The sequence below is a fragment of the Geospiza fortis genome, unplaced genomic scaffold (assembly GCF_000277835.1).
Source record: "Geospiza fortis unplaced genomic scaffold, GeoFor_1.0 scaffold100, whole genome shotgun sequence".
NCBI classification, from domain to species: domain Eukaryota; kingdom Metazoa; phylum Chordata; class Aves; order Passeriformes; family Thraupidae; genus Geospiza; species Geospiza fortis.
In genome coordinates, this window is record NW_005054350.1 from 1,867,414 (window position 1) to 1,879,081 (window position 11,668).

The 11,668-nt window shown below is 34.6% G+C and overlaps 1 protein-coding gene across 2 annotated transcripts in view; it reads left to right on the forward strand.

Moving 5' to 3' along the window:
• Window positions 1–1,564: 1,564 nt before the first annotated feature.
• CDH19 (cadherin 19) overlaps window positions 1,565–11,668 on the forward strand; it is a 35,391-nt gene continuing 25,287 nt past the window's right edge. For both annotated transcript variants that reach the window (XM_031058875.1, XM_031058876.1), the window contains exons 1-5: window positions 1,565–1,634; window positions 3,471–3,765; window positions 9,576–9,695; window positions 10,332–10,496; window positions 11,482–11,666. In XM_031058875.1, the coding sequence (XP_030914735.1) occupies window positions 1,632–1,634; window positions 3,471–3,765; window positions 9,576–9,695; window positions 10,332–10,496; window positions 11,482–11,666 (768 nt within the window). In that variant the 5' untranslated portion in view covers window positions 1,565–1,631. The remainder of the gene's footprint in view (window positions 1,635–3,470; window positions 3,766–9,575; window positions 9,696–10,331; window positions 10,497–11,481; window positions 11,667–11,668) is intronic.

Genomic DNA, 11,668 nt, shown 5'->3' on the forward strand with positions numbered 1-11,668 from the left:
CTGGTTCAACTTTGGCCTTGCTCTCCCAGCACACAGAACTCCAGCACTCAAAACACAGTTCAGTTTTTCACATCAGTTCGAAGAGTGAAACGCGGCTGGCTGTGGGAACCTCTTTTTGCAACTGAGGAACAGACTTCGCCGGATCCTGTGTATATTGGACAGGTATGATAAGTAATGATTCAAGGACGGCACAAGGTTAGGTTTAGCATGCTGAGTAGCAGCTTCTACCCTGGCTTGGAAAGCCAAATATCTCCAGTGGCATGGAAATAGCCACAAAAGTAGAAAGAGGAGTTCAGGAAGCTGTAATAAGGCAGTACCACGTTTCTCCTTTCCTGTGACCTTTCTCAAGGTCAGAGAAGTTCGAGAGCTTGGGGCCACAGCAGTACCAAGCACCTTCCTTCACTGAGGACTGCTGTCAAGGAAACTTCACATGCATGCTGTTACTAAAACTACATCCATGTGCAGCAGATGAAGGTATAAAGCTGAAAAGTTCCTTTCTTCCTTCTGAGTGGAAGTTAAGACTCATTTATCAACATCTGGCAATTTGCTTGTGCTATTTTTGGCCTGCATCAAAGCAGCCATACTGAGTGTAGTGTAGTTTACAAACAGTATTTAGTTTGATTTTCTATTACACTAAGTAGCAGCTGATTTACCCCTCATTAATTTTTAATGAAGCTGATTAATACTAAATCCTTTTACCACTGAGAAACTACAGGAATCTGCATGGTTCATTAGATTAATGTAGGTTTAGAACAACGAGCAATTATTTTTCACCCTCCTTTAAAAATGTGCTTTAAGATAATTGTCTTAATGAGGGTTTATCTGCCCCCTTCTCTCTCTGCTTATCATTATTATTATTTTATTTATTATTATTATTTATTTTTATATGCTAGAAGTAATTTTAATCTTGAGATCTGCTTTTCTTTTCTTTAAGGCCCTTTTTAAATGAATGAGCTAAAATAAGTTTAACTGCTAATTAACTAGCACTAAAATTTAATTGGGCCCAAAGGGTGAAGTGCTCAAAATTCATTAATTACTTTTTCACAGCCCTTTCAAAGTAGTTACTATGGAAGTGTGATGTCTCACTTCTGAAAGAACAAGTGAAGACATACAGTCTATTTTTTAAACAATTATTATTACTTTTTCAATACTTTGGAAAAGTACTTCCCGCAAAAAAAACAAACATAAATGTCATGTATTTTCATTATCTCACCTTTTTATTTCTCACAGGTTAACTGGGGATTTTATTGAAGATTATTGTTAATATATTGCAGTGAAACCATTGTCTAATAAGACATATTTACTTGTGTTTTTTTATTGAGTAGAATATGCGCTGCTTTGAGCAAATGAAGTGGTAGTCTATGATCAACATATGAATTTTTAGTAATTAAGGCTCTGAAGAAAACTGCATCAACGAAAATACAAAGGTAGACAGTCTCTGTTTTTAAATCATTATTCCATATCAAAATCTTTTTTCAGTCAGAAATAAATTTTCAAATTTTATTTAACATAGACTCATTACTCCTTTTCCATTATCAAGATTAAGAAAAAAATAAATGTGTCCATCAGCACTGCAATGGCAGATACACAAGGATGAGTACAAAAATATTTGTTCTCAAGTCTCATTTACAATGGTAAGACCATTTATTTTGTTCCCAACCTAAAAAAAACCAAGTAAACTTAGAACCTTTGTTCTTCTTTCTCAGCAAATGTCATCTGTAAGGGACCTCTCATTTAACATGTTCACGGTCATGAAATCTCTTGTGGATAAATGATTCTGAGTGAAATTACTAAACACAGGCTATGTCTTAGCAGCCAGCCAAAGGCATGTTCCCAGACCCTAAGGGTTTGATACACTCTGTGGTGACATCTGAGCCCCATGTTAGTTTAAAGACCTAGATATATATCACTTCTCCCATGTCCTGGCTTATGTGAAAAGGAAACCAAGATTTATGGGTAACAAAGAATCTGTGTTGCTCCTTAGTGAGATGCCAGATTTGGATGGTGTTAAAATGAGTTTGACCAGACCATTTATAAAGGGCGTAACATGGTCCATGCTTAGCACACAACTACTTACGTTGAAAATATTTAAGTTCATATTTCAAATGGTTCTAAACTCCCTAAGACTTGAAAATTCTGTATTTTGTACTGGCAAGGACAATTAACTCTGAATATTTTAGGTGTTAAATACTTTTACAGAACTCAGAGTAGGAACTCAAAACTGTTCCTCATACCTCAGAGCTGTGTCCCAGTCACATTCTGAATCAATTATCCATCTGATGCATGCAGACAACTATGCATTATGAAAATCTTAAAAGGCATAGTCATTCTTCCAAAGAAAAGTTAAAACTATTTTTGCAACCTCAGAAGTTATTACAAAATATTTGAGGAGATCTGACAGAGAACTGTTACTTTACTGTTCTATGGCTTCACAACTTACAGTGACCTTTAGGTTCAATAAACATAAGCAAAACAGTGAGATATTAAAGTCAACAGTTAGGCATATTATTTGCGTTTTAAGCATGTTTCTTCATAAAAGAAGCAAGTTGAATATTTTTTTTAACTTTGGATTTTTCAATCCAGGCTCTTAGAGAGCTTGATATTTTTTGTTCTAAAACCAAAATAAGTGGAGAAAAAAAAATAGAGAATTAATGATATAATGGAAATTTTTGTTCCCATAAAATTCAACTGTGGATGCTTGCTATGTCAGGAAATTAGGTTATTGCTCTTAAAATATTACTATAATATTACTATATAATATTATATATCACTAATATTAACAGAACTATTTGGTTGTCATGAACAAATGCAGCTGGACTAAAATTGTCTCCAAAGCTCAGCTTCATCAAAGGAATCATCACCATAAAGTTCATCTTAGCAATACAACAGAGGATGTAGATCATCCTGGATAGAAATGGAAAATGTCTATCAATTTGTTTTGGAATAAACAATACAGACTTTCACCACAGAATGTCTTTTCCCCTCTAATATTTCAACAGAAACAGAACATCACTGTTGCATACATTTACACTTAGCATTGTTGAGTAAAAAAAAAATAAACTACTTAAAAAGTACATGTATCATCTCAATAATAAAAATTAGATAATGTTTAATGACCTTTGCATTGTTTTCAGTAGAATTGTAGGGGACCTGATAAAATGAACTAAAGTAGGTACTTAGATGCATTCCCATCACTTCAAAGTAGCTGAAGCATCTCTTTTCAGGTATATCACACATTTAATAGTCTGTTATATAAATATTTTTAAATTAAAAAAAAAATTTAAATTAAAATGGTCGGCTGAAAATGTGACAGTACCTCCTTTCAAACAATAATGTCCAAGAAGGCTCGTTAGCAGCCTTTGTTTTGATTCCACAGAGTTCACTGTGGAATCAAAACAAAACACAAAATGAATATTTCAAAACTTCATTCTTCCTAAACTGTGACTTATTTTTCTCCCTTTTACTTTCAGCTGAAATCAGATTTAGACAAAGAGGATGGCAACTTAGAATACATTTTGGCCGGGGAGGGAGCCGGAAGCTTTTTTTACATTGATAAATATACTGGCAAAATTTATGTAAAACAAAAGTTGGATCGAGAAAAGAAACCTTTCTACATTCTAACAGCAAAAGCAATAAACAGAAGCACTCAGCTTCCTGTTGAACCTGATTCAGAATTTATCATCAAGGTTCGAGATATCAATGACAATGAACCACAGTTCCTGGATGGACCTTATGTGGCCACTGTTCCAGAGATGTCACCTGAAGGTATGATATACTGTGAATCAAACCCTTTATTTCCTGATTTTTTCTAGACAGGTACGCTGAAGTAAAATTTTAATTTTTGACCAGACTGCATCTCAGTAAGAAGGAAGGAAACTGTTTTATCGGTTTGGAAATTTGCAAAGGTATATTCTTAACTTGAGGGTTGTAAATACCTCTACTTAACATTCTTGATTTTAAATATTTAGGTACCTACATCTATCCAAGTCCTTTTACAGATTCTAGATACGTTTGGATTGACTTTAGACATTTGTCTTTCTCGTCAGTGATTCAGCCTTGAAATTTGTACTTGTTTAAAAATATAACATTCTCAGTAGAAATAGGTAGAGTACTGCAGCCAGCTGGGAAGAAGTGATAGCCACTTTCACTGTCTGCATGTTGCCTACTTATTTACACTGCCAAACCTCTTTCCTTTCAGTCAGCTTCTCCAATGTTTGGATTAGATAGTGTGCAGTGAATACATTCTGCCTTCTGATTTCTTAAGTACATGAATTGTAATTTTCTTGTCAAGGGGAAAAACTTAATCCCTATACCTCTTCTTTCTCACTTTTACATGATCAGACAGACCTGTATTAGGATCTGTCATGTATCTGGAAACTTAATACAACAAATGCAAAGCAAAGTCAATATCTGGCAAATATAGGTATATGTCTATACATATGTTTACATACACATCTGCATTCATGATATGTAAGCCTTCAAAAACCCCAAAGTGTTAATACAGTTGACATAAACAGGAATGTTATAGGTAATATCTCCAAATAGCTATCTTCAAAATCAAAGGGAAACTACATTCTTCAGATCTTACAGAAAAGATTCCAGTAATCTTTCAAATTTATACACCTACTTCTTTTGCTTATTTTTATTGCAACTGATATTGAAAAGAAATTCAAATATTGTGTTGCTTTAATTATTATGAATAAATGAGATCATTAATGTAATAGCATTAGATTCTACTAAGTATTATCTCCTCAACTTTTAGAGCAGAATCAGTGAATATTTGACAGCAAGCCATAAGCTTTATCTTCTTCTACCAGCCAGGATAGCAGGTTAAAGAAAAGGATATTCATGCCTGTTATTTAATCGAAAGTGAGGTTAGTATCCTAATTTCTTCCAGGATGCAGCAGGTCATCATCACTACCAGCAGTAGCTGCAAAAGACATGCATTTGATCAATTTACTTGCTAGTGATACTTGCTACCTCCTTATACCACATTCCACCAGGGAAATCAGTTCTATTGTTTCTTCACTGTCACTTTCTTCTGTGCAGACAGACTTAATTCTGCACCTGACCTCTCGCTCAAATAATTTTTCTAACATAATAATTTGCTAGTTCAGAGGGTCCTTCCAGCTTTTGCATCTTGTTCATTTGCTCAGGTCTGGAGACAAGATAGGTGATTTGTCAAAGACCTTTGCAATTCTATTTTTTATGTACTTACAGTAAAAATTAGTACAATTCATTGTCTAGAATTACCTAGGATTTCAAAAATTTAGGACTTTGAAAAATCCTTTTTTCTTTTTCTCTTTATTTTTCTTTTTTCCTCTGTGGTAAAACACTGTTTATAGGCTCCTTAGTCTGTTATAAAAATATTTTTTGAATGGATGATTATCTAGTATGTCTTCATTTATACTCATAAAGACTTGTAACCACTCACATGTAAGAACAACTGAATTTCTTCCATTTTATCTTTCTGCCTTTATGAAAGCTATATGAGAAAAAAGTAAAATGAAAAGAAAAATAGTGAAGTAGGATGGTACTTAAGACCAAAAAGAACAGTAGTAATCTTTTCCCATACACTTCTGTTTCTTATCTGAAACCATCAACAAGCAGTTGACAATTGAGAAGTTTCACTCTTTACTGCCTTGAATTTGTTATAAAGAAATACACTAAAAATGAAAGGCTCAGCTGTCTCTGTCCGCTCTCCTGTGTCATCTATTCTATATTTACATTCCTAAAACATGGTATCACTTCAGCATAAAATTAATTAAGCTGCAGAAAATGTAATTTACTTTGTGATATTCCTGTAATACTATAAATAAAAAAATATTCCAGTGAAATATAGAAACATATGAAATGAAAAAATAAATTAAAAATCAGAAGTAAAGCCATGTCCCATTTGTCAGAATGGGTAAAAAACGAAGTAAGAACCCTATTTGCCTTCTCTCTCAGACATGGACTTCCTGAAATAGTAAAATCACTGATTTATGATCATCTAGTGTATGACAGATGAATCCAGGTCATCCAGGATCTTAAAATATTTTCTGCATTACTGCTTCTACACTTGACCTCTCTAGCACTAATACCATAGCCATTCCAGAGATCATTCTTTCATCTACTTCTTCCATGGAGACACTACTGGAATACTAATGCTCCTATGTCTGGAGCATAAAATGCAAGTGGAGTGTATACCTTGATAGTGGTCAGCTCCAAAACATGAAACAAGTGAGCCACACACCATGAGTACTTCTGGGCCTCACTTCCCCTGCTTCTCAAAAGGCAGGGACTGCACTACTGAGGTGTAACCTGTTTCAGTGTGCATTCTAAACCAATCTTACAAGGAAATTTATAAATTCCTTGTAATTTATAAATTTAAAAATTTTAATAAAGAGGAAGGATAACCCACTGAAGTTTGCAGTATCGGTAGGATAGTGGTTGATTACATTAGTGGTTTTCTCCCAGTAGACTAAAACATACTCTTGCATAATAAGGGATGAAAAACAGAGTTAATTTAAATGATGCAGTGCAATAGAGAGGCCTGCTCTTTGCTCTGTTTCAGTGCTCTCTAGCTTCGGTTCAGCTCACTGATGCTCGGTCTCCTGATAATTTCCTCACAGAAAACATTCTTAGGAAACATGGTCAAGACTTGGAAAAGCAGGTCACTTCTGCTGCACATTTTATCTGGAACTAAGAAAGCGAGTAGATAATAATTCAGAGCTGGTCACTTGTCTCGGACAACCACAGCAAAACCAGAAAATAGACACAAATAACTGTGCCTGAAGTTAGTTACAAGTACCAATATATATACAAATGTGCCAACAAATTAGAATACATTTTAATTCTTTATTAGCTCTCTTTTATCTTCAGTACTAAATTTTATTAGGGTTTTATATGCAAGTGTCACAGTAAATGAACAGTGTGTCAGCAAATGGACTCTCTTCTGAGAACGCAGGACTCTGCTTTACCCTCAGGCACTTGCTACGATTTTACACTGTCTTCCTTATAACTGTTAAACTTGTACAAATGCAGTATATTTGATGGAGTGGTTAAGAGTCAGATGCAATAATCTATCAGTATTTAATGTCTTTATAGATCTAAGCTCTTGTGAAGAGCTATTTGCCATATGAGGGCCCCACAGTATGCCTAATGGGCTGCAGTGTAGAAATGGCACTCTACCATATTTCACCCAAGAAGGGTAAAATCAAGGCTGCAGAGATACAAAGTAGCACTTTGCCTTGAATAAAGCTAATCAAAAAGTTCAATTTTCAGCTATATCATGTGATGTTTGCAATGTCAGGACTAGGGCTTTGTGCTTTCTTAACTTTAGAGGGCATGTGCAATGTGAAATATGTTAATTGATTGTTTTAAAATAAGTGATTTGTATCTGTTCAATTATTCTTCTCAAAATCATGTAGTAACAAATAATGGCTCTTGGGAGTTTTTGAGTATGGAATATTAACATTTCAATTTCTGTCACCCAAATACAAATATTAGGTAAATATGATACATTCTGCTAATGGTTTGAGTTGGGTTTTGCGTTTTTTTCTGGGTTCTGTTTTGGTTTTTGTTGTTGTTGGGGTTTTGTTTCAGTTTCAGTTTAGTTCGTTTTGGTGGATTGTTTTTTTCTGATGGTTAAATGTATAAAGAAATACAAGTTTCATGAAAGTGGAAAATTAAAAACTGAGGAAGTACTCTAAAGCCAGGGTAACATTTTTCTTCTTCTTGCTACATAGTCCATACTTAATGTAGAGGTTCTACATACTTAACTACATACTTAATGTAGTTACCACACAATCTTTGTTCTAAAAGAATGTGAGAAATGATAGCCTGCTCTTTACATGGTCTCTAGTCACCCAAATTTAGAAATAAATTAGCTTCCTCCTTGGAGTGCAGGATTTTATTACTGATTTACTAAATATATTGCTATAAATAAGTGCATTCCTAAACATAGTTGTGGACACTTGAGTTTGTTTAGTAGAAAATGGCATTAATGACATACTAAACCTGTTGGATCATCCATAGTGCCTGATCCTTTCCTAACTAGCAATATTTTTTTTAAAGCAACTGTGTTCTAGTCATGCTAAATGTTCTTACAGGATGAATTTTCTGCAACTGTGAGACCAATTTTCATAGATCACAGCTGATATGAAGTTAATAGTTATGTAGCTGAAGATTCCATTTGCTCTTTAGACTTTTTAAAGAATTCTGTAATTTCTGAGGCATACATATGCCCTGATTAAATAAGAATTTGTAATTTTAACTTTAAAATTTCTCCAAAGCAATAGGATCTGTATATATATTTATACGTCTATACACACATCTAGATCATCTATATTTAGGCATCTAAACCCACATGTCAGATATTTGATATTGTAGATAAGTTATGAAAGACCAATACATCCAAAATTTGGTGTGAATTAATAACAACTTAGTTTACTCTCTGCCTGAGAGAGGAAAACATGCATTATGGAATCACTTCAAATGCTGCTCAATAAATTGAGAGAAAATGAAAAAATAATTTTTTTTAAAGAAGCAAATTATTTATTTTAGACTTTCCTTATATGAGAAAGCTTTTTTTCATTTCTATTTAAAAATAAAACTATTTAGCTGCTAGAAAACCCAGCAATGAATATATTGGTTTTATTTGGGACAAATATCACATTTGCTTTTGTCATTAAAAAATGGTGCTTCTGGTCTAACTCCTTGCACTCCACTTTTTCTTCTTATTTTCCCCTCCAGCCTAACTATACTGCTGTATTGATAAGCAGGTGCAACCGTGTGAATGTATGCCAGAAATTTTTAGAAAGTAGTTGATTTCCTGCTGTTCCTCACAAGAAGTGATATTTGTTTTCTAATGCAGAATCTAGGTGAGGAAAAATAAAAATAATTATTACCTTAAAAAATTATGTCACTGTGGATATTTTTTTTAGTCATTAGACAAGGTGCCATGAGATTACTGTCAATCTTCTATTTGGGATATGAACAGCTTATCATCAAAGAAGAAACCAAGCTTTGCAGTTTGATTCCACTGTGTTTTTGCGCTGGGATTTCTGCCACAAGTTTTGAGCTGGGACAAGCTCATTAAAGACTTGAGAATAAAAAATTTTATCAGAGCCTTGTTATACTTCTTGGTTGCTTTGCTTGTTAACAATTAATTTTTTTATCACCAGTGGGCCTACTGGTGATAAAGTGATTGTGTTTTCTTATTCCTATGGGAAAATTCTGTAAAATACTTTGAAGGAGAGGAGGAGAAACAATTTGCTTTACTCCACTGACATATTAGAAAATAGGCATGATATATGTAGCATTTTAAGCAATATACATGTAGTGCTGAAAAAACATATATGGTTTATTTTTATTTTAATTGAAATTTTGAATGCAACAAGAGCATCTGCTGAGGAAATATTTTCCCTTTTTATCGGTAAATTTAATAGGTACCATTTGCTCCTGTAAATTTTTAGGACTGTTTATTAGTATAACTGGTATGTTAAAAGGTTTTTAAATAATTTATGTTTTGTAATTATGAGACAGTTTATACAAGAAGAAAACAAACATAATCTATTTTGTTTTTCCTTGAGGTACTTCGGTTACACAGGTAACAGCTACAGATGCTGATGATCCTTCTTATGGGAATAGTGCTCGTCTGCTTTACAGTCTTGTTGAGGGACAGCCTTATTTCTCTGTGGAGCCAAAGACAGGTACAACAAGTGAATTTGTACATTCATAAACTCATAAAATGGATGCAAGCAAAATTGTCTTCCTTGATTTTACCACAAATATCAACAGGCACCACTCTACACTCTTAGATCTCTGCATAGTTCCTAGAGCTGAAAAAAATCAACTTCTCTTTCCCATAGGAAGATAAAATTCTTTCTCTCTATCAAATCCAAACTTTATTAGAAAATTATCTTGTTAGAGTTAGACTCTGAATATCACACTTTATAAATAAATCTAGGAACACTTCTGAATCAACACTTCTATGGCACATCATGAGATATTTCTATCTGTATGTTGAGAAACGACAGATATGTGACATCCCTCCAAAAACCTAATTTCTGAGTAATAGACATGTTTCTATATGGTAGAGGAAATACATGGAGTACTCTGCTCCCCAGAACTCTAAATATACAGAATGGGTTTGACATACAGTGTACTTGCTACCATGAGGACTACTAATACCCAGTGTAAGAACAGCTGTGCTATGCACAGTTTAGAATGAAAATTCATAACTGGGTGCAGTGATATATGTTATATGCATATTATACTATAAACCCATGTCAGATGTTGGGAAAAAAATGAGACATATCCCATTGTATTAATCTTTTTATTTTTAGGGGTCATTAGAATGGCTTCCGAAATGGATAGAGAAACAAAAGACCAGTATTTGGTCATCATTCAAGCCAAAGATATGGTTGGGCAACCAGGAGCATTTTCTGCAACAGCCACTGTTACCATCAATCTCTCCGACATCAATGACAATCCACCTGAATTTCAGCAGCGTGAGTAGAGGCTAATTACAGTAATGGAAGTCTTGAGGAAGTTTAGATCCACTGTATCTCTGTTAGGTTTGCAGGTAGGTCTTTTTAGAACAGGGCTGTGATTTACCTTTAGCATACAGCTGTAAAAAAATAAAATTGTGGAAAAAAGAACCAAAGTCCTCACAAAAGCTCAAAAACCAAGAGGAAAAAAAAATCTATAATTTCAAAAATCTCAAATCTGCTGGTTTCACTTACTAATAGGCTCTGGAGACAAATCATTAAACTGCTTTCCCTATAATTTGCACAACCTCAGACAAAAATCTGGAAAACAGGATATTTAGCATCATTTTCACTCACCTTCTTTCTTCCTTTCCTCTCTTCATTTTTTTCTGACACATGCTAGAGAGTTTTTGGCAAATGATGTGAACCTCTCTGTCCAGGTAGTTTCTAGCAGATGTGGGAGCTGATCATTGGGCTACCAGGAAAAAACTGCACTGTTGGGAAGTGCTGTCCTTGGCTGTTTTTTCACCATGTTCAGTCACAGAACCATAGAATAGTTTGTGTTGGAATGGATCTTTAAATGTCATCTTGTCCAACCCTCCTTGGGCAGGGATGCTCAGGGCTGCATTCAAAGTGACCTAGAATTTTTCAGGAATGGAACATTCTCCTTGTCTCTAGGCAACCTGTGTTAGTGTTTCATCACCCTCAGGGTAAAAAACATTTTTCTTATATCTAATCTAAACCTTCCCTCCTTCAGTTTAAAACCATGAGCTGTTTTGGGTTTTTTTTCAGTCCTTTGCTCTATACACTGATGAGGTAGGGCTGAGAGCGAAGGTCTCCCAAGGGAAAAGATTGTCCTGCCCTGCACCCAAGATCTATACAATGCCAGATCACATCAATTGCTCTGGTAGAAGCTGGGACTTTTCCCAGCTCTCTGAGAACCTCAAGCCACAGTACTTATTAACCATGGCAGATCACTAAATTTTGCCAGTTTTTGTTTCTTTAGGACTCTACTACATGAGTGTCTCCGAAGAGGCTCCCGTGGGCACCACTGTAGGCAAAGTCTTCGCAGAAGACAGAGATATTGGGGACAACGCAGCCATGGACTATTTCATTGAAGCAGATAGCTCAGATGTTTTTAACATCATTACTAACGATGAGACTCAAGAAGGAATTATCTTACTGAAAAAGGT